The sequence below is a fragment of the Macrotis lagotis genome, chromosome 1 (assembly GCF_037893015.1).
Source record: "Macrotis lagotis isolate mMagLag1 chromosome 1, bilby.v1.9.chrom.fasta, whole genome shotgun sequence".
NCBI lineage: Eukaryota > Metazoa > Chordata > Mammalia > Peramelemorphia > Peramelidae > Macrotis > Macrotis lagotis.
In genome coordinates this window covers 89,039,612-89,064,443 of record NC_133658.1, presented here as the reverse complement: position 1 = coordinate 89,064,443, position 24,832 = coordinate 89,039,612, and the positions used below count along the sequence as shown (strand labels likewise).

At 35.7% G+C, this 24,832-nt stretch overlaps 1 protein-coding gene across 9 annotated transcripts in view; it reads left to right on the top strand.

The window, feature by feature from the left end:
• SLC8A1 (solute carrier family 8 member A1) overlaps positions 1-24,832 on the top strand; it is a 454,080-nt gene that overhangs the window by 396,897 nt on the left and 32,351 nt on the right. For all 9 annotated transcript variants that reach the window (XM_074204467.1, XM_074204475.1, XM_074204442.1 and 6 more), the window contains one exon: positions 1,460-1,559. In XM_074204467.1, the coding sequence (XP_074060568.1) occupies positions 1,460-1,559 (100 nt within the window). The remainder of the gene's footprint in view (positions 1-1,459; positions 1,560-24,832) is intronic.

Here is a 24,832-nt window from a genome sequence, read left to right as displayed (position 1 = left end):
ATTTGGGGACAGAAAAACAAATAGTGAAAAATAGTGTCTGTTCTCTGGGAACTTACATTCTACTAGAGATGATACATATATAAAAATATAGTAAATACAAGAAAATTTGATGATAGAGAAAACACTATCAACTAGTGTTGGGTTAGAGAGGGCTTGATCTAAGCCTTTAAGGAAGCAGAGAAGTTTAAGAGGCAGAGATGAAGAAAAGAATATGCTACAGACTTGAGGGGAAAATCTATGTAAAGACACAAAAGACAGAAGGAATCCCAAATTCGAGAGACTACTTAAAGTTACAATGTAAATTATATATTCCCACCTGCCATTCACCATTGGGACATTAGCCTTTGGTCAAGGATTTTCCTTTTAATATGAGGCATCCATAACACTATGCTTTCTGGGTTCCCCATAATTTTTAACATCTTATCCATCCCCAGATAACTCTTGCATAGTCAACACGACATTAAAACTCATACTTTTTTAACTAAGTCAAAGTTGTGTGTGTGTTTGTGCTTCATTGCAATGAGTGGGCTTTGGAGGACATGCTGTCAGTAAGTTTGGTGGATGGGTAGACTAGTTGGTGTAGTTGAGCTGTCCCGCTGTGCTTATATGCCTGCCCTCTCACTATAGTCTGTGTGATCCAAAGTCTTGTATGTAGATCACCTGCTTTCTTAGCTGAAAATTGCTTGGCTGCTGCTATTTACAAAATTGACCTTTTGAAAAACCAGAGTGTTAATTGTACAGAACCAAGTGTTTGACAGAAGTTTAAAAAAATCAAAGGGCATGAAGCCTATTAGTGGTAAAAACAGATAGAAATAAAATAAAAGATCAAAAAAGTTTTAACTAGTGCAGAGAAATTTTTTGGAGGAAATATAAAGTGGTTGGTTCAATAACAGTAAGATTAATAAGAAGGGTGGTAAAAGAAAGCTCCATTTGCTTCACATTCCATAGTAACTCTGATAATCTCCTACTGCACTTCATTACAGAATAAACACATTCTTTGGATTTATCATTTTTCAACCAACTCTGGCCTCTTTTAAGATGTATATTATGGAAAAGAACACACTATTCCATCAGTTGTGAGCTGCAGAGCAGTGATGGAATAATAGACAACACATTTCACAAAGCATCCCCAAACACATTCATTGTCAATGGATGAGATTTTTCACTGTCTATTATGATAATCACTGGGGCCAATCTTAATATCTTTTCATCTGTCATTAGGCAGTGGGGTATTCTCATACAGAGTTCCAGAAACAATTTTCCATTTGTGTACATTTTGAATCAGAGGCCATGCTTGTATACATAATCACAATGGCAATTGAAGTCAACACTTTTGTTCTGAGCCTGACATCTGCTCTCCCTTAAATAACTCTGGAGTTTTAAAGCCAGCATGGTCTTGGATTTATTCAGGCTTTAACCAGCCCAGCTATAATTATTTCATTTTTTTCAACCTCTCTAGAGTACTGTGGACAAACTTATTAAGAAGACGAATCTAGCTCTTGTGGTTGGGACTAACAGCTGGAGAGAACAGTTCATTGAAGCTATCACTGTCAGTGCTGGTGAGTCCCCACCTCTGCATGTAATCAAATTAGGATGGCCCATCTCTGAGCTCAAGCTCAGTACAATGACAGAGCTGTCCACAAGCATGCCAATCAGAAGGCTTGTCCTTAGAGAAGCCAATGAGATGGAAAGAATACATGAAGAATGTGTCTTCTTTTAGTCAATACATTGAGACTGCTTGCTTACATGAAGCAAATGTTTTCAAATATTCATCATAATGTGTTTTTCTCTTCTTTTTGTGTTACCATTTTTTTGTAAATGGTAAAGTTAAGAACCTGATAGGAAGAAGAGCAATGTGGTATGATGGAAAGATCAATGGATAAAGAAATTTCAGTTCTGATCATAAGGGTTCTATTGTTAATTAATTTTAAAACTCTGAACATTTCATTTAACTTATGTGGGACTTTCTTTATGTAAGAAGTAAAAAGGATGTGTGGAACCAAGTGTTGGAGAACAGTATAAAAAATTAACAGGTATGAAACTCCTTTGATTTAAGGCCAGAAAATCATCAGATGATCTGTAAAGTCCTATTGACTCTAAATTTCTATGGTCTTCACCCATGGTTGATAAAACCAGTCACAAAGTTCTATTTGAATAAATATTCCATCAAAGGCATAACATTACAATGAAAATTTCAAAAGGACAATGAGGATGACAAGGAAATGCAACTAATATATTACACCAATAATTACCCAAACTGTGTTATCCTTTGCTAAACCTTTGTTTGACCTGGCAAAGATTGAGATATTTCTTGCTGTCAAGGTAGAGTTTAGAATCTGGAAAAAACATATAGCTATAATACCTGCTACATATTAATGAGACTCAGTAAACAGCATTTATTAAATGTTTACTATATGACTAGGACTGTACTAATGTCTAAGTAAAAAAAGAAAAAAGTACCTGTCCTCCAGGTCTTTACATTCTGATGGATGGCACAACATACAATCAACAATATAAATATATGGTTATGTGTATGTGTGTGTGTGTGTGTGTGTATATAAAAATCTAATGCAGAAAGAGGTCTACTGAATTTGCCTTGCCTACTGAAAATCATTCAAATGGATATTTTCAATAATGAATTCTAAAAGTCCAGCACATTCCTCAAATGTGTCAGTAAAGAAATAGTCACTCTTGTAAAAACTCTTGTTTATTAGAAAATTCAAAAAAGCACCTAAGTGCTGTGGGAAAAGAGGATATATGAGAGTTTTGTCAGTTTATTATTAGTGCTATTCATAATGCTTTTCATTTCTTTGACTTCTTTCTCTTAAATATATTGAGATTTTATGAACTTTAAATGGTAGCAACCATTCAAAGAAAATGCATTAGTAAATCTCAACAATTCTTTGCTCTAAAACAAGAGGATTGAAAAAGATAGCTCAGAGTTTTCCTTTATATACTCTATTACTAGGAATCCATAATTCTAATTAGTGCCTAGTCCCAACCAGACCCTCAACAATGAGGCATGACTTGTTCTCCTATTTTTTACAGACAGAGAAGACAGAAATGACTTGCTAAAATAGTCATGTGAGAATGTGTGACAGATCTACTGCATTCATAATGCAGAGTTTAAATATCAAGTAAACCTTCTATCTTCGTCAATTGTCCCCCAAATTGGAATATCATAGTTTGGGACTGAAAGGGAACTTGGGGATCATATAATCCAATGTTTTCATTGTATAGTAGAGTTAATTTAAGCCAATTTCAGAATTGAAATGACTTGGCTAAGGTTATACTTAGAAATTGTGAATGAATAAATAAAAAATGTGTCTTTTAACTCTAAATTTGAGGTTCTTTTGAATTAGTGTACGTGTGTGTGTGTGTGTGTGTGTGTGTATGTGTGTATGATCCTTGTTGCTTCACTTTACCCCCATGGGTCCCAGTTTCTTCATTCATAAAGTGAATGAACATGGATGGATTCTTCAAGTCCCTCATCTATGACAGGCATGAACAGTCCTGTACTCTTATGAATGACTGAGATGAGATATTTATTTAATATTTTAATATTACATTATGAGTTCAGAATATTATCAGGTTTATTTATAAATACATTTGTAAGCTATTTTCAAATATCAGACTTGTCACATTCATGTTATGATTACCTAAATGAGCCATCTCTTTCTCTGTTTCCTTATATGTGACAAGAGAATAATGCCCTACACTGATGAAATCACAGATTTATATGTATGTATATTCCTGTGAATTTAGCATTTATAAACACAAATATACATAATATATGTATTTTATTAACATGTTCCAAAAGCATATACAGAAACATATATCTATACATACATATATAGGGATGTGTTCAATTGTGTGTGGGTGAATATGTATGCATGATATATGTATGGTGAATATGTACTGTAGAAATGCACACACATATATATGCAGTATGTTTGTGTGTGAGATTTTCAGTTCAGAAATTGCCTTCACTTATGTAGATAAGATGCTAAATTTATAACTTAGTATTTTAGTTGTTTGAGATCCTGATAGGTTAAGGGACATAATGATGATTTTGTTGATCAATTTTTTCTGACTCTCCATGACCCCATTTGGAGTTTTCTTGGCAAAGGTGCTGGAATGGTTTGCCATTTCTTTTTCCAGTGAATTAAGGCAAGTAGAAGCTAAATGTGGGATCATTGCCCAGGATCACACAGCTACTGAGTGTCTGAGACTGGAGATGAACTCAGGTCTTCCTGACTCCAGGTCCAGCATTTTATCACTGAACCACCTAACTGCCTCCATGCTGACCAAGTTTACACAGCCATTAACAGAGACAGGGCTTGAAAAAACTTCTATTTCTTTTTATCTGTTATGCCATAGGAACCCTCTTATATCATCAGAATTCAGTCTATACACTTAATGTACTAACCTCTTTACATTAACAAGAAACTTCAGTTGTATATGCAACTTGAATGTGTAGTTGCAGGATCTGGGATGAGTTTACACAGAGCAATCCTTCTGGATCTATGGCTTCATCTATGATGTTTGGTGATCTATGTAATGAATTTTATGAGATAATTGACTTAAGAAATGGGTGTAATAGAAGGGACTAGAGTTTTTAATTGATCAGAGCATGATGTGAATGAGACAAAGAACATGTGGCCAATTCCAATAAATGATATCATAGCATGATCCAAGAGAGCAGCCCACTCCCTAGGTAAGAAAAGTTTTTACATGGCTAATTTAATGTGAGATATGAACCAATTTATAAATATTCTCTTTAATCATTTTACCAGTGCCAAAGGCATTTGAAGGTGTTATTAAATGAAAATTATTGTCATTTGAATTGATGCATGAAATGCAGATTCAACAAATCTGGAAGAGGCAGAATTGTAGGAAAGGCAGCATAGGTTTAGAAGCAGAGGACCTTCCTGACCTTGGGTAAATATCTCAGAACCTCAGTATTAACTTCTACAATATAAAAGGATTGGATTAGATTAACTCTTGGATCCCTTTAAGCTCCACAGCAATGATTCTATGAATTCTTAATTCAACAAACATTTAGCAATCATCTATGGAAACAACCCACTAAGTGAGACTTTGAGGGCCATTTAAAAATAAAGTTAGAACAGATCTTAAAATTGGGAAAATATGGGTTCAGATTTTGACTTTGATATAGCCTGTCTATGTTGTGACCCTCAACAAATGGTTTAACTTCTGAGAGCTCCCAAGATAACTGTAAAAGATTATATGCAGCAGAGAAGGTGTTTATTTGCATCGAAGTAGAAAGTTTGTTCATAAGGAGTTCCTTACACCAAGGAAATTATCACAATTCTGAACCTATTGTCACAAAAAAACATAATGAATTATAATTATTCATATCTTTATATATACAAATATATATTACCAATATACATATATATCTACAAATACAGTGTTTCAAGATATACAAAGCTTTAAGATTTCACAAAATCTCTCTGAAGTAGGTGTTATAAGCATTATTATACATCTCTAACAGATAAAATGGTGATACAACAGATAAAGTGTGAGGCCAAGATTCAGGAAGACCTGAGTTCAAATCCATATTCAGACACTTACTAGTAGTCTGTCCCTGGTCAGAGTCTAAGTGCAACTAAGCTTTATTTACCTATTTTCTTATTTGTAAAATGGGAATGACAACAACTAGGCTTGTTGTGAGGATCAAATGAGATAGTAATTCTAATGCACATAGCCTAGCACATAAACTCCATATACATATTAGTGATTATTATTAATCATTATTATCATCATCATCATCATCATCCACGGTCACATAGCAATAAATGTCAGAGACAGGAATCTCTCAATCAGGACTTGTCTGACTTCAAGTACCAACCTGGGAAACAAGTAAAAATGAATATTTTCCAGCAAAATGAAATAAAGTGTTATCTCCCATAGCTTTGGATCTTTAGATGTAACCATAACAACCAAGTTATAAACCATTCAGATACAATTTTATATTGTGTGTATTTTTATGATCATTACCCCTTGGGTAGGTGCCATACTGCTCCCCTCAGGTTGTGAGGGGAAGAACTGGTCTGTGACCTCAAGTATGGTTTGTTTGTTTTTTTTTTCCTGAATGCTTAAGTGACTATTTGGAACGAAGTTTGGGTTCACAAAAATGCATAATAACTTTTCCAGGCTTCTGTTTCACTTGAATTGATATGCTATTTGGATGCCTATAAAATTTCAAGAAAGCAAACTTATTTTGTAGATGCTGAATCTCATGAAAAAGCACTTACCGTATTCAATATTGGTATGTGTGATGAAATTTAAATGACTACAAAGATGTGATTGTTTTTATGGCACGTTTAATGAACAATGAAATTTGTATAATTTGCTTAAAAAACCGAAATCTAACTGAAAATCATGGATTTAAATTTTCATAGTTGATTTTAAGGCATTTGAAAAGGGCCTAGTTTATTTTAAAATATTAAAGGATAGGGTGGCTAGGTGGCATAGTGGATAAAGCACCAGCCCTGGAGTCAGGAGTACCTAGGTTCAAATCCAGTCTCAGACACTTAATAATTACCTAGCTGTGTGGCCTTGGGCAAGCCACTTAACCCCATTTGCCTTGCAAAAACCTAAAAAAATATTAAAGGATAGTCATGATTTTTCATTTTCAATTTCTGTCAGTTCTGAAGTTTAGGCAGAGCTAAGAATATAGATTTTTCCAGGAAATGCTAAATAATAATAATAATAATAGTAATAATAATAGATGTACTTGTGAGCACATATTATAAGAGGAATGTTTCACCAGATTCTGGATGATATGAATTCTATTCCTGGTTCTATCACTCTTTAGCTAAACTATGGGGTAAAGTTGATATGCTAATTTAATGGCTTAAAATCCTTTCCTTCCTAATATGCTATGATTCTTTCACTTTTATGACTTATTTCCTTCCTTTACATCAACTATGGTTTTATTTTAATAATAATGTAATTATATAATTATTCCCATTGTGCAGATGAGCAGACCAAGACTTAAATAACATTAATAGCTATATTCATGTAGCCCTAAAAGGTTTTTCAAAAAAGAGTTTTTTGTATAATAGCCCATTTAATCTTCCCACAAGCCTATGAGATATGCAACATAAATACTATTTTCCTGTGCCATTAGGAAGGATTTTGGAAAATTTGTCTTTGTTCCTATAGAGCAATCAGGTTGTCACACACCTCACCTCTCATAGACACTACTCAATACCAAAAACAGCTCTGGACTAACTCAACTCTCAAAAAGCTTGATGCCTTTTTCCTTTTAATCCTACAGCTTCCTGAGTGGAAATGTTTCTTTTCCATAGATCTAGGGATTAATAGGTATTACATAATTAAGTTATAACTTAAAGTTGCATCCTATTATGAAAATAAGGTTTCCTAATTCATTTGCTTTTTGTTCAAAACCATATTGTGATAAGCCTTTGATTCCAGGGTTCCTAATCATTTTTGTATCAGATTCCTTTGGCAGTCTGATGACACCTATGAATTTTCTATTTAGAATCATGTTTTTTAATATATTATATAAAATACATAAGATTATAAAGGAAAACAATTTTATCAAAATTCAATCATCAAAATATTTTGAAAATAAAGTCAAGGACCTGAGACTAAGGACTACTACTCAATGGAATTAAATACAAATGAAGTAAAGCAGAAGTATTTGTTCATATGTAACAGACATGGAACTGTACCATGGCATTATGGTTACGGAGCTGGATCTGAGTCAGATTTGAGTTCAAGTCCTGCCTTTGACATAGACTGGTCATGTGATCCCATACTTGAAACTAGACTTTTCAGTTTCCCTGGACAGCTCTCTAAGTCTAAATTGTAGAGCTGGTTACATTCTCCATTGGGAAACAAGGTTTTCTCCTTGGAAATTCTTATACCAATGAAATCACATTCCAAATATAAATGTAGATTGTACATTCTATTTCATCCCTGACCCTGAGGCCAAAGACTAACATCTTGAGTTGAAATTCAACATTTTCTTATCTCCAATCCCAGAGATGAGAGCTATAGCAGTAGTTCAATTTTCAGTTGGTCCCAGTAGAAATCTGAGCAAAAAGATTTTTTTTCACTTACACAGTTGACAACACCCACAGTTAGATGCTCTAAACATTGCTGTAAAGATGGCAGTCATGCCCATCTTGTTCTGTACCTCCTCTCCTTGGCTCAGCTAGATATTATCTGCTCACTCCACTTACACAGGTTCAGAAACTGAGTACTCAGCTTCTGTCCATCCCTACAAATCCTCAGAGGGAGTGAGTAGCAGAATCCAGGTTTGCCCTTATTGCAGTGGTCTGACATTCTGAAATCAACAGCCCTTGTCGAATGGGTACATCATTATGTTCATCCTTCCTAGTTCAGTGGCATGGCATCATGTCCCCAGCATATCTCCCTTTTCACTCCTTTGTTAGTGGCACAATCCTAAGCATGCCTACTCCTAGTGTGTGAGATGTGAGAAAGATAACAGTAACACAATTCCTCTTTTAAAGAGGAAGAAACTAAGTCTTAGATATTGTAATGATGGAAATTAAATCTCAAAGAAATTATAGCTTTCCCATGCTAATAGGTGCTATCCCTTGGTTTTGAATTAGCATGTTTGATATTAGGAGTAAGTAAAGCATTCATTTGCCACTTATCCATTGTCATTTATCCATTTTTCCTATATTTCATGGCTCATTCCTTGGAATTCCCAGGTAACATTACTAGGTGTCATATTATTATACTTAAGTATATAAAAAGTTAAGGGAGTTAGTTGACCCTAAAGAATGATGGTAGGGAGGAGAGAAAGCAGAGATCCGACTATATGTCCCAGGGATTCTCCTTTTACATCTCAATACTAGTACCAGGAAAAGTAGAATATATCCATTAAGTGATTATCAGAAAACTTTCAGGCAAACCTCATTCTACAGAGTGCCTTGAAAGTGTGTCAGAAAGTCCAAATGGGGTTGACATTCATTAACGCTCTGGTTTGAAGTTCTCCCCTGCCCAAGCTACTCCCAAATATGCACTCAAGGAATGGCTTCAGGACAAATTGAAATCGGGAAAGGGTTCTTCCAATTTTAAAATTCTATGATTCCGTGAGAGTGTAAAGGAAGTCAAAAGAACCAGGCTGTCAGTCACTTATTCCTCTGGCCTAGGAATATTTCTTTAGGATATTTCTCAGGTCAGGTCTGCATGGAGCCATGGAATTTGGGGTCAAATTATTGTTCTTTTAACATAATTCATCTAATTTTGTACAACCAGTTCTGAAAATGCAAAATTAATCTTTTTTTATCCTCAGCATGATTTTTTTCTCATGGCCTCTAATGCTTTTTTAAACCATGTTGAGGAAAAAATGCAAAATTCTGGTAAAGTTGGTCTAAAAGAATCTGTTTTCTTCCACTGAAATGATAACTCTACTTGAAATTTTAACTCAGGAAGGTAATGACTCAAGATAACAACACCTACTCTGTTTAATCCCTTGGGATGTCTTTCAGTTAAGCTCAAAAAACACAAGATGCTTTCCTAGCTTGCCTAGATATGGCACAGGGTATCATTGCTGCTGTAAAATGAGACTGCAAGTTGAGATGGAGGAACTTTTCCTCCTATGTGTGTGTGTGCCAAATCTGAAATTTCTGGAGTTTTCCACATTTTGAGAATCAGTGCCAGAAAATTCATTCAAGCATAAAAGGGACATTGAGGCAGCTAGGTTGCACAGTGGATAGAGCACTGGCTCTGTGTTCAGGAGGACCTGAGTTCAAATTTGACCTCAGACACTTAATAATTACCTGTGTGATCACTTAATCCCATTACCTTGCCAAAAGAAGAAGGAGGAGGAGGAGGAGAATGAAAGGGAGAGTTCAGAGAATTTAGATCAGGAGGAGACCTTGTTGATCATGTGGCCCAACCCCTTCATTTAACAGATCTCTAAAGAAATGAACTCACTAAAGTCACATGGGTAATAATTAACAGAACCAGGATATTCATCTTTTTATCCTTTGTTTTGACTTACTCTATATTTGACAGGCATTTCAAATTCTTTAGATTCATAGAAATTCATTTCAATCTCACAGAAAATCTTTAAATTCAAGGAAAAAAACTTAATAAAGAGCTAATGACGCTAAACTTCCCCTTTGAGAGTGTGGAAGTAACAATGCTTCTAATTTTAGAGGTTGTTGTTCTTGCTGCTATTATTGATTAGTCATGTTTCAGTCATATCTGACTCTTTAAGACCCCATTTAGGGTTTGGGGAGTTATTTTTAGCAATATACTAGAGTGGCTTGCTTTTTCCTTCTCCAGTCCATTTTATAAATGAGGAAACTGAGGCAAACAGGGTGAAGTGACTTTCCCAGTATTACTCAGCTGGTAAGTGTCTGAGACTGGGTTTGAACAGATGCTATTCTATCCACTGAGCCACCTAGCTCCTATGGTATTAGAGGATCTAGTTTCCAACCCTCCTTCTGTTGTTTGCTCTATATCTTATCTTGGGTAAATCACTTAATCTCCATGTACCTCAGTTTCCTCATTTGTAAATAAAAGGTTTGAAATTGATGACTTCTGAGATCACTTCTAGCTCTGTCTATGAACTTCTAGAATGCTCTGTGTCAGATTACAGAGATACACTCATATCAAAATCATTGCTTAAGAAATACTTTTACAAACACTATCTTAGTTAATCCTCAATACAATCTCATGAGATGTTGCATGGGGAGGTTTTTGGCCCATTTCAGCTGATGAGGAAAACAAGACTAAGGGAGATAAAGTAATATGCTCAGGGATAGAGTTAGTATATGATAGTCTAAGTCATCTGATTCCATATCTAATATTATTTTCACTATTGCAATAGTCTAGATACTACATGAGAAAGACTCACATCAGAATGGTGGCAGGTCAAAGGAGCTAAGGGAATAAATCCATGATGTGTGACAAAGTCGAAACGACAAGATCTGGCAAATGATTAGATGGGGGAGAAAAGAATAGTCTTCTCATCTATGGTGATCATCATTTCTTTACTAGTTTTACTTCTTTCTCCTGGACTAGATTTTTCAACCCCAAACTTCTCAGTGAGTCCAAGGGATGGTGTAAAAGGGGGAAGAGAGAAGCAGATTGACAAGGATCACCTCTGCTATGTTGTGCAATGCCCTATTTGAAATTCATTTGCTTTAGATATTGCTGAATCACTAACCTTATAAAATGAATCACTAGAACATAAATAACCCGCACTACATTTTTATATCACTAAAGACAGACTGATGATGTTCAAACAGCTTGAGCTTCTCGAAGTACTCTTCCCATTTTTCTTCTATTTCTATGTCACAATAAGTCCCCTTTAAACTTTTTTCTCTTTTTATTAGGCTTATTTTCCCCTATCAATTCAGGGACAGAGAAAAATTAAATAACTTGAGAAAATTCACAGCATGTTAGAATACAGGGAGGACAAGCCCTCCTTCAGCATTCTTTTTTTCCTTTTAAGTAAAATCATTTAGCAGCTCATTGGCTGAGTTAAAAGTGGCAAGATTTTGCTCTCTTTTCTCAACTAATGGTTCCCAGTGGCATAGTGGGTTAATACCAGCTTATTCAGAGAATGGGAAAGAAATCTGTCTGGTGTCACACACTATTCTTTAAAAAGTCCTATGTCATGCCTATTCCATCATCATACTTTGACACCTGTGGGAGTCATCCATTCTCCTATTATTTAGAACTTTCTTGAATGAATCATTGGTTGGGAAATCTGTCAGGTTGACAGCATCTTCAAATGAATTAATGTTCAAGAGCATTATCAATGTGACAGTTCTTAAATCTGAGGAACTTAATTTGAGATCTTTTATTCATCTATAGAATGCAAATGTCATAAGAAATGACAGGGAGGATTTCCTTTGATCTAACCCCATTCCTCATGCCCATTTGAAAAGACCCCTTCTATAGGGAGATAGCCAGTCAGAGTGGAAGGGCTACTTACAGTTTCTGGAACTTGACAATCTGAATGCTCAGTCTCACTTATAGCACTTATTACCCTTTTAGTTTACAGAAAAATTGCTAAACCTCTCAGACTTGCCACCTTAGGCTTTGCCCAGTTCTGAGTCACTTCTCCTATGTTGTTGCTGTTTGTCCTTCATTCTCAAAGACCATAACTTCAAGGAGCTGATGTCAAGGCATGCAATTGAATTGGATTTAAGCGAGGAGGTGTTGTGCAAAGTCATTTTCTTCTCTGAAGCTTTCTGGGTCCAGTGGACAGATAGGGATCAGGATGACTGGAGACAGCTCTGGATGACCCAGGGTTATGTGCTTTGCTCAAGGTCACAGAGCTAGTAAGTATTAAGTCGCTTAAGACATATTTGAACTTGTGTCCTCCTAACTGCAGGGTTGGTGCTCTATCCACTGCACCACCTAGCTGCCCTTTTCTTATGAGCTGTTCATTTGTAACTTTTTCTATTCCAAGTTTGCACAAGGGGAAGAGTCCATGAAGTGTTTCATTATGAAGCATATCCTCTTGCAGTCCAACTAAGAGATTTACTTGTCAGCAACCATAAGAGAAGCACCACCATCATACAGAAATTATTTGGAGAAGATCTTGAAAAATTTGCATTTTAATTAATACCAATGCCTCCTTACTCCAGAATTAGTACAAATTCAAGAAAAGCTGAAGAATTTCTTGGCATAGATCAAAGATCTAGCTCTGAAAAAGTATCTTAAAGGATAAGAAATTGGGTTTCAGGAAGGTTAGGAGATTTAATCTAAAAATCACATAGGTAGAAGGTATCCAAAGCTAGATTTGAAATCAATCTTGGGCTTTTTCTACTATACCACACTGTCTCCATTTATGGTGGATCTTTCAGAGTAGCAATGAAATACCTTACAGAGAGACCTTACCTGGCAGGTCTTATCAAGTCATGGTAGTTTGACTATTAATCTCTATTCTCTTTCTTATTATTGAAAACAGTTCCTCTGAACAAGGAAGAAATATCTTTCACCATTGAAAAGCAGAGGATCATTTCCATTGACCCCAACTTCATTCTCTGTGAAGATGAGCAGCAAAAGATTATTTTTCCATCTCTAAAATAAAGAATGAAAAAAGAGAGAGAAAGAAAAAAGAGGAAGGAAAGAAAAGAATAAGATCTAAAAAGAAACTAAGTGAAATAGGGTTATTTGAGGAGATAATAAATATTCTAGAAATCTAGGAAGATGGATGCCAGGATGTATAATTCAATTGTTAAAGTCCAATAAGCATTTAAGAGCTGCTGTGTACACCATGGTTAACTGGTTAGAAGACTGGCTTTGGAGTAGGGCAAACCTAATTCTTCATGACCTTTAATCATGGCCAAGTTACTTAATATTTTAGCATCACAGGCAATTCCCTACTAATCTAATGAATAGATATGTTACTCCATTGGTGAAGGAAGTTTCTACATTAGCAGGTCTAGACCCCTTCCCCCCATAAAAATGAAAAGAAAAAAAATTGTTCCTGCCTTTGAGAAATTTACATTCTTTGATGAGGAACAGTCCCAGGAGCAGGAAGAATGTTGAGTTAATACGTCATCCTTCACACTAGAAAAGAAATGGGGCAGAAGGGCCAGGAGGAGAAGGAAGAAATTTTCCTCTGGCTCCTGGCTATGCTTTAAGGTTGTTTTTCTTATTTAAAAAGAATATTGTATTTGGCTGTTTCTTCTCCCAAATTACCTATTACAAAAGCTTGGGGAAAACATTGTATTGCAGGTCTCAAATATGATTCAGCCCTCTTATTGGAAGATGCTCCAAATCACGTCTCTAATGCTGCAATTGTCTGAATTGGCAGAAGTTCAGCCTGGCAAACAATATGACTTAACTGGATTCCAGTCTCTCTTTTGTTGGCTTAGTCTGGTGCTATTTGAATGCAGTCTGAGTTGATGCTTACCAGTCAACATCTACAGCAAAGGACCTTTTCATTGCTTTGCAGGAGACTCTATACACTTTATTGTCATGGGGGACATGTTGCAGCATTTTCTAAAGAGATTGAGAGGGGTGGATATTACCCCCAACACACATGTACATGCATGTCCACACACCCTCAGGAACACCCTGCCATTGTTCTCTGCATAGACAGGAAGCAATACTACTAAAATAATTAACAACTCTTCTTGCTGTTCACAGTCTGCCCTATTAATTAAGAGCTTGGCATTCAGGCCAATAATCAAAAGTGACCAAAGAGGCTTTGACAAGCCCCAGTGGGTCTCCCCCAACATGATTTTGTTTGGCCATGCCTGGTGGGTTAGAGTATCTGATGTTCAGTGAGGGCATTCTCTCATCACACAGACTGGTTGACTTTGCCAGCTGAACTAAAGCATCAGCACTCTATATGTTTTACTGTTCCTGTCTCCTTTCTGATTAAGTAAAGATTAACTTCATCTTTGAACTGTTGTATTTTGGGGGTTGGCAGGTTATCTGAGAAGAGAGGATAAAGATGCAGCTCCCTGATAATGTCATGAGAGCTGATCGTCATGCTTTTCCTGATGGCCCAAGGAGAAATTAAAGTTGCCTGATGTTTTCCTCCAAGCTCTGTATGAAACCATTAATTATCTGTAGGTTTGAGGTTCAAAGTACCTTGCCAGGCTTCTCTTCCTCTTCTATACATCCAGCCATGGTTTATTAAAAAGAGTCTTGGATGATCGGAGTTCTTACCCTGTCTCTTTCACTACTTAATAGGCTTGGGATGTCACTTTACCCTTTCAGTCCTCGTTTGTCTAACCCATCCAATTAAAATAAAAGGGAAGTTAATAAAGAATTTTTAATTCAGTTCTTTTGAATCCATGACTAGTACTCTACTTCACCTAACTTCCTAGAATAGAAATATAATTTTAATTTGAGGCGGCAGCTAGAGGGTATAGTAGATAGAGCACCAGCCCTGGAGTCAGGAGGACCTAAGTTCAAATCCAGCTTCAGACAATAATTGCCTAACTGTGTGACCTTGGGCAAGTCACTTAACCCCATAGCCTTATATTAAATTTTTTTTAATTTTAATACAGCAAATATGTGAAAGGAATACCAGTCTACCGGATCATAAAGGGAGGAATACAAATTCTAAATACTAAAGATCTACTGGGGGAAAAAAGATCTTGATTTCCAAAGATAACTCTGACATATATGTTAGCTGTGTAACTCTGGGTATCATCTCTTTCATCCTCAGTTTCTTAATCTATGAAAAGGGAGGATAATATAGTAAAAATATCAAAAAAAATAATCCTGAAGTAGCTAATTATAGTGGATAAAGAGTCAAAATCAAGAGTCACGGACAATCAAATTCAAGTTCTGCCTGTGTTAAGTACTGACTGTGTGATCCTGTACAAATCACAAACATCTTAGTCCCCCAGGCACTTAAGACTTTGGGTACAGCCACTTAATTTTTCTGGTCCTCAGTTTCTTAAAATGTCACTGAGGAAAATAACATCTATAGTATCTGCCTCACAGAATTATTGTGAGGATCAGCCAAGATAATGAATTAAGAGTACTTTGTTCTCAAAGGATGATTTAATCAATGGCACATAAGCTCCCTGAGGGTAAGCCAACAAAAGAGAGACTGGAATCCCGTTTTGTCTTATCGTTTGCCAAAGTGAATTTCTACCAATTCAGGCTATTGCAGAATTAGAGACTTGATAATAAAAATACAGCAATTTTGTTGTATTCAAATGTAAATTATATTTATATTATAAGCAGCTAGGTGAAGTAGTGTGCTAGGCATGGATTCAGGAAGACTTGAATTAAAAATCCTTTATTAGTTTCCTTTTTTTGTTAATTAACAGTGTCTGGTACTTGATAAATTTTGATAGAAAGTTACTTTTCCTCATACACACGCGCACACACACACACACACACAACACACACACACAAACACACACACACCCCTCTCTAAAAAAAAGTAGTAATAATGCATTATTACATTACCTACCTTACAAGATAGTTGAGAGGATACCACTTTCTACATCTTACAATACTATATACATGGGAGTAATTCCTTCCAAAATGAAATGAAAACTTGAATCAACAACCAAATAATTCATGTCAAACTAGGACTGTCTGCCCACATGAATAAGCTAGATATTTGTCTTGGTTTTTCCCTTTTTTCCTTGAGAACTTGCCTGGAATAGATTAGGACCATAAATATTGTCCAAGCAGACACCAATTTCTATCTATATTTTCATGAATATATTCTCTCTTGACTCTACCTAAGAGAAGTATGTCAATCTGGTAGAGAAAGGAGGTTACTGTAGTACAACAGACAGAACTCTGAGCTTGTAGTCAAAGGCCTTAGATTCAAATACTGGTTTATCCACTTACTTTTGTTACCTCGAATAAGTTACTACCTCTGTGAGTCTCAGTTTCCTCATCTGTAAAATAGTTATTCTGTCGCTGTTGTTTAGCCATGTCTGACTTTTCAAGACCCATTTGGGATTTTCTAGGCAAAATACTAGAGTAGTTTGCCATTTTTTTACAGCTTATTTTACAGATTATAAAACTGAGGCAAGCAGAGTTCAGTGACTTTTCCAAGGTCTCACAGATAAAAAAGTATCTGAGATCACATTTGAACTCAGGTCTTCTTGACTCCAGACCTGGTGCTCTCTCTACTGTAGCACATAGCCACCTGAGAGTCAGAGAACCTCAAAAGTACCTTCCAGCTGAAAATCCCAAGATATACATAGAACTGATCCCACATACAAAGAGGGTACCAAGTATCAACATTTACTTTATTCCTAAGTTCTATATCTTGTTAGAGCTAAAAGGAACCTTAGAGGTTATTTACTCCAACCCCTTCATTTTACAGATAAAAATGTTAATGGCTGTAATTTAGTTAGTAAGCACTTTACAGGCATTAACTTATTATTTCTTCACATTAATCCTGTGAAGTAAATGTTATTGTCCTTTCCATTTTACAGAAAAATAAAATGGGTAACAGAGGTTAAGTGTCTTCCCAAGGATCACACAACTAATGGGAATTAAAAGGGGTAGTTAATCAATCAGTAAGCATTTATTGATTGCCCATGGACTTCATATCACTTTCTACTATTCTGGAAATTTCAGTGTTTGGATATCTACCCTGAAATAATTTATATCTTAGGTAAACTATACTGAGAAATATTGAAACTGACACTTGTGACAGTTATTAGAATAATATTATAGTATAGTTTCAGGCATCCCCAGAAAAATAAATCAGGATGCTGACTTGCATACAAAGATGTTATTTTTGACATGATTTATCCATCAATAATTGATGAAAGGAACTACTGTTAATTCATCTTAATATTTCAAAATACCCCAATGCAGGTAAAGATCAAATCTTTGTCTTATTAGCAAGAACCTCAAATAAGCTGAGATAAAACAATCACAGACTAATTGGATTCTTAGTAAACCAAGAAAGGTTTACTAATTGTTGATAATGCAGAGGAGCTTCCCAGAAGCAGCTCAGTGCAGGCATGTGATTCTCAAGAACTAAGAAATCAAAGCCAAAGAGTGATAAATGAGAGGGTGTAGTCCTCATTTTCCCAGAGCAGAAATGCTCAAAAGCAGAGTTATGACCAGAGATAAGAAGGAAAGACTTATACTTTTCACATTCTAAACAATCTGCTAATCAAAGTAAATTGGGTATCCTGCCTTAGCATTTTGTTTTTTAAAAGTCCCTTACATCTAAAATTTGATAAATTGAGCAATATATCTGGAATCAGGAGCCCTGGATTTGAATCTCTACTACATTCATTAATAGCTGTGTGACCATAGGAATGTCACTGCCTTCTCTAAGTCCCATTTCCTTCATTTGCCTGAGGGGAAAATAAGACTGAAATATCAATCTCACAGATTGTTGTGAAGATCAGATGAGACAATGAATGGAGAGTGCTTTGTTCTGAAAGGATGACATAAATATGGAATACTATGTGAAATATAAGCTCCTTGAGGGAAGGAACTGTATTCACTTTGGTATTCTCAGTGCCAAGTTTAACAAATATCTGTTGAATGGAATTGAATTTGTAACAGGAAAGAGAAAAATCGATTCAGCTTTATTTTAAGGGAGTTGGGAAGAAGTGATAGAGGAACTGAACTACAAAGAATATGACATATCATGCTGTTGGGTGGGATTAGTATAGGTTCTTGTTGCCAGCCCTGAAAGAAAAAGTTAAAACCAAAAACGGGGGGGGAGAAAAGGAAAGTGAATGCTGTGTAGCTAAAAATGTTAGCAATCATTCTGTGTCGGGCCAGTGATGGATTAATTAGATTCTCAGACATTCAAAACTGGACTGCCACTTTGCTTGAAAAACCATATTGCAGGCATATTCATCTCAGACAGGGTTTGCAGGGTGATGTCTAGATTAGTTAAATACTTGAAGACTGGTCTGGGCTTGGAGAGTCTGTGTCTGCTTCAAATCAACTCAGTTCTTCATTGGAGACTTCAGTAGAAGTGGCCATCATTCCAAATAGAACACTTTTTGGGAGTAGGCAGAGAATGGAGTGGAAAGGCAAGGGAATTCTCAGAGCATATATGCAGTGATCAGAATAACAACTGAAACAATTACAGCAATTCAAATGGTATTTCTTGGATGATGAAACAGAGTGTAATGTTTGTTCTCTGAAAAGGGATTGAAATCACATAGTTGTTAGAGATCATCTAATCTCATTGCCTCATTTTCCAAAGAAGGAAACTGAGGTCCTGAGAAATGAAATTATCACATTCATCAATCTCTGAATACTAAAATCAAGTTACATTTCTATATTGTTTTAGGGTTCACAAATGATGCTGCTCATAATCTTGGACAATAAATAGTACAAAAATCATTAAACCTCTTTTAATAGATTAGGAATCTGATGTTCAGAGGTGAAATGACTTGGCCACAGTCTCACAGCTGGTAAATAGCAGAGTTAAGATGCAAACGTAGTTCTTCTGGCTCCAAATAGAGTACTTCTTCCACTATACTATGTCTATAATTAAGAAAGATTCAATATTTATCTTCAATGTATATTCTCATTGTTATCATGACATTACATGACTGTTTTCCATATTCTTTAGATTAAATTAGAAATAAATGAGTTTAAGTTGGGCAGATCACTTAACCCCTGTGAGTCTCAGTTTTCAATCATCTATTAAATTAAAAAGTTGAATTAAATGACTTCTAAGGTCCCTTCTTGCTTACAATATGTGATCCTCAATTCTCTTTCATGTTCATCCTGTCTCCAGGATTTTAGATGCAGGCCTCACAAGTAAGGGATCCAAGTAGACTGTGGGTACATGGGGTTAGACGAGTCTTCAAGAAAAGATCTGAGAACTTTAATGAATTGCACTGGAAGGAGGTTGGAGATTCATTTAGGATGAGATGAACAAAGGCACATGAACATCCTATTGGGGGCAAGGCACCAGGAGTCACAAACATGAATGAGAAAGAATTTGATCCCTTGAGGAGTTGACAAAATATGAAAGGGGATGAGTATTCAAATTTTGTCTCCGACATGTATCAGTTACATGACTGGAGGGATATAGCAAATGATAGATTTTGGATTCAAGAAGACCTAGATTCAAATCCTGTCTCTTAGCACTGTGTGACACTGGTGAAGTGGCTGAAAGATCTTATCCTCATTTTTCTTCTCTGTAAAGTAGCAATAATAATAATAATAATGGCTGCCTAACAGTATTGCTTTCAGAATTGAATGAGATGATAGATGTCAAAAAAGTGCTACATGCATGCAAATTACTATTATTATTATTACTATTATCCTCTCTGAGCTTCAGTTTTGTCATCTGTTAATTGGTAATAATAATGTCTACCCAATAAAGTTGTTAGAAGAATGATGATGATGCTTGCAAAGTGTTTTATAAATCTTAATATACTATGTAAATCAGAAATATTTTTATTTATTAACTCTCTGAATCTCAATTTTTTCTCATCTGTAAAATGGGGATGATTGCATTACTTAACGTAGAAGATTATGAAGTGAGAAACCACTTGTAAATTTTAAATCTTATATTGATATATGTATATGGGTTTTTGTGTATATGAAAAAAGCCATAAAAAGAAATAGATTTCTTCTGACTGGAGGAATCAGGGAAGGCTTCAAGGAGGAAATTGTGCTTGAACTAATTGTTAGACTGGAGAGATTCCAGGAGGGAAATTTCTTCCAGGGAAAGAAAGGAACATGAAGGAAAGCTTGGAGATGAGAAGAAGTGAAACATTTGGAAAGGAGCATGTAGCTCAACTTGGCTGGAAAAGAGGATCTATGAAAGGCAGAGTATGAAATAAAATTGATTGAATAAGTTGGAGCTAGACCTCAAAGGACTGATTGCCCAGTACAGAATTTGAACTTCTTTCAGTAGTCAATAGAGAGCCCTTGTCACCTCTTGAGCAGAAGAGTAACATGATCCAACTTATTCATTAAAAAGATTAAACTGGTTTGGATAGATTGAAGTGAGAAATAACAGGAGTCCTCTCTCAAGAAGTCACTGGGACACAATTCAGAATAAATGAGAGCTTGTACTAAGATGACAGCCACCAGAAAGAAAGTATTTATTTTACAGTTAACAAAAGATGTTAGAGGAAGAATAAAATGGAAAATTCTAGTTCTGCTATGAGACTATAGACAAGTTGTTAACAGCCTTGATCCAAACAATTCTCTAAAGACTGTAAGACAGAATAATCATCCCTTATCTGAATCAGTAGAGGACAGGAGGATTCTACATAGATTAAATTATAGGTTTGTACAAATAAAGACACGGTGATAAGAAAAAATTATTCTTTGGCAAAAGACCCAGAATGTCTAACCTTTCTGACAGATTCCTTAAAATATTTTAGGAACAAAGTCCATGTACTTAATTATGTCAAGCCAAAAACATTTGGGGGCCCTCATCTCACTAACTGTTTCATTTAAAATCTCAAGACAATGAACAGACCAATTCATTTTCAGTGTTTGAAAAATGACCAAAATCTCATACTAGAGAGCTAGAACTCTCTCTCTCTCTCAGATTTCTTTGTCATCTTGGTCTCTACTACTGCAAAGTTACATCTCTGACAACATTAGCTATAACTTGCATTGAGTTAAGCATCCATTTTCTTCTTGGTAGAGAGTTTCATCTTGTAATTCCTTTGCCCAGATTAAGGGAGAGTTATCTGTGCATCATATGTTACTTTATCTGATTCGACCCACAGTCGCTGATGTTCCTTCTGGCGTATGATGGCCAATCCAGGTCTCTTATTTGTAATGCAGTGGAATTAACTGGCTTGGTATTAAGAAGAATTTATCACATCATCATCATCATCATCCTAAGAAACTAACAACCTAAAGGAGTGATAAGGAATTAGCAGGGTCTGAGAAGACAACAAAGGAGTAGCAATTTCTCTGTAAGACATTGAAGTCCAAAACTTTCTTCACTCATCAAACATTTATTAAATGGCTTTTGTATGATAAGCACTATAATAGACATTGGAAAATCAAATAAAATAAACAAAATAGTCTTTGACTTTAAGAAATTTGTTTTCTATTGGAGAGATACAACATAAAAAGAAAAAATGACTAAAGAGTATTTTCAAAGTATTTTCTAGAAGGAGAGAACAAATAGCTGAGGTGATTGGGACTGGCTTCCTCTAAGATGTGACACACTTGTACTGCACTTTGATAATATCAATCAAGCAGTCAATATTAATTAAGTGCCTAGGATGTGCCAGACATTATTAAAAACTGAAATTATAGGGGAAAGGTTTAAGGTCTGTTCTGAGAACTGGCAGAAAAAGTAGGAAAAGAGAAGAAAAGGAGAGGACAAAAACAGGAGAAGCAGGTGGTATCTATAAAGAAGGAAGTTCACTTGAGGAAATGAAGGAAGCATTTGTTCAAACTTGGAATGATGGAAATTGTATGATATGAGCATACAGTTAAATATTTCATTTGCTATCCTTGTACAATCCATTATAAGTCCTTTTTTATGAAAATTCAAATTGATACCCATATAGAGTGTTTAAGGTAAGACATGCACTTAAAAGTATAATGTGGAAATATCAGACATCATCTTACATTCCATGTATATGGAATTCCTGAGGGCTTAGGATCTATTACAGGACTCATAAAAATAGTGACCAAGAGAAATATTCACTTGGGTTGAGTCTCTGAGGCACTGATCCAATGGCCCATTGAAACTATCACTCATGAAAGGCAGACGAGCTAAGGTATATTAGTCCTTTCATGAACTAACTGTGAAAATAGTAAAGGCAGATAACACTTGTCCAACAACTATCTCAAATAAATGAGTGTGGTGTTTTTTATCTCAAGACTGAATCATCCCAATTTACCAGAAAACCTGGATCTAAATCATTGTTCTGCTATTTAAATAACACCTGAGGCAAGTAGAATAGACCCTGGAGCAGTCACTTCACTTTCTAGGCCTTACTTCCCCTTCTCTATGTTGAGGGTGTTGAAACAAATGTTATTTTAGATCCTTTTTGATTATTCTATTTCAACAAATTCTCTCAGTGAAAGGGGGACTAGGAAAAAGGAGATAGCTTGGCTTTTTATATTTGCATACTGAAGTCATGAAGCAAAAGTTACATCTGTTATGATGTCAAGTTCAAGTGTATTTGAGGTTGCAAATTTTGGAGTTCAGAGATGAGAGACATAAAATGAGCCATACTAGAATAAAATAAAAATAGAAATAAAAGTAATGCAGTAATCATTCAAACTAGAATATGTAGCAGAAAAAAAGCATTGATTGAGTCTCAAACTTAAGTCATGTAACTCATACAGCATTTGCAGCAGATGAAAATCTATTCAGTATAATGGGATATAGATTGATTCAAAATTTATTTGTCAATGGTGCTATGACAAAAGACATCATGGCCTTTTTGTCAGAACTTGTTCCACACTGAACTAGAATTTCAGCCATCCTATTCTTCGCTCTCCCTCCTAAATGAAGAGGTCACTTCCTTCCTTAGTTCTTGCTTCCTGGGAACAAATATCTCTGATTCTTTAAATTTATAGAAATATTCCACCCTCTAGGATGAGTTGGCTTATCAAATATGGCAGCAGTGTATGTATGATCCAATGGACTTATTCAAATGCTTGTCTGCCAACTACAAAACTCTAGCTGCCAGGACCCATGATATATTCAGGACTAGTAGAGTTCAAGCCAAGTACCAGTTCAAGCCCTCACTATCCCTAGCCTGAAATATCCTTCTAATGGTCCCCAGGCTCAAGTCTCTTCTCTACTCAATCCATCCTCTATATTTCTGCCAAAGTCTAACCATGTAACACCTCTATTCAATAAATTCTAATGGTTCTATATTGTCTCTAAGATCAAACCTTAGCTCCTTAGTTTTTAAAATCATTCATAATATGTCTCTACCTAGCTTTCAACCTATTCCCCTTTCTTTACTCATCTATCCAGATGAACTAGTGTTCTTGCTCTCTACCTCCTCTGTCTCAGCCTTTGCATCGGCTGTCCATCATGTCTTGAATGCATTTCCACTTCACCTCCATCTCTTTAGAATGCTTTGTTTCTTTCAAAACTCTGCTCAGGAGGTACCGTTTATGTAACTCCTTGATTCTCCCCATTTTCTAACATTGATGTTTGGTTGTTTATAGTTATATCCAATTCATTATGACCCCTTTTGGAGGGTTTTTTTGACAAAGATACTGGAATGGTTTGTGCCACTTTCTTCTCCAACTCATTTTACAGGTGAGGAAACTGAGATAGACAGGGTTAAGTAACTTGCCCAGAGTCACACAGCTAGTATGTGTCTAAGGCCAGATTTAAACTCAGAAAAATGAGTCTTGACTTTGCATCCCATTCCACCTAACTACCCATCTATCTGCTTGTGCCCCCCTCAAAAAAATCATATTTCATTTTGTGTATTTTGTATACATATTTATATGTCTCCTCAGTAGATCATAGGCTTTTTGAGGACCAGGATGGTGTAATTTTTTTTTTTTTTGTTTTTATTTGTCTGATACTTGGACCATTGATGTTGAGACCAGTTCAAGGACTTAATCAAATGGCAAGACTGAAGTTTATAAAGATTATAAAAGGAGATAACAATAAGAGAAATTTCAATTCAATTCAACAAGCATATCTCAAAAGTCTACCAAAAGTTAATGGGTAAGTCTCTGAGGATACAAACAAACAAAAAACAGTCTCTGCCCTAAAGGAACTTTGTACTGGAGGGGCATAATGAAAGCAAATCTATCAAGAGTCCTTATTAACACAAAGTTGCATAGCAAAACTCTAGGAACAGACTCACCAGGGACTCAATGGAACCATGCTGGTGCCAACCTATAAAAGGGAAAACACCATTATCTTAGTCTTCTTAGCCAGAGCCATTTCTGGTTGATTTATTCAAAATCTCACTGATCTTCCCAAGAAAGTCGTCAAAGTTCCACTCTATAGCGTAAAGTAGTTCATATTTCATACAGCACTTCTAGCTTTCCTAAAAATTCACCCTCAGAGTGAGATCGACAATGCAAATTTTCTTACCTTTATATCAACAAGGTGACTCAGTAGATAGAGCACTGGACTTGGAATCAGGAAGACTTAGCTTCATTAGTGTGACCCTGGGGGCAAATCACTTAACCTATTTACCTCATTTTCTTCATCTGTAAAGAGAGTTGGAGAAAGAAATGTCAAACCATTCCAGTATCTTTGCCAAAAAAAGAATCCCACCATGGGGTTATGAAGAATCAGAAACAACTGAACAACAATAATATTATGGTATTGCTCATAGATAAATGAGTTCTGGGTGGTGTTCTTTATTTCATATTCTCCCTAAGAGGAAGAGATTCTGCAAAATGCATGATAGTGATTTTAGGTAGCTAGGTACAAAAC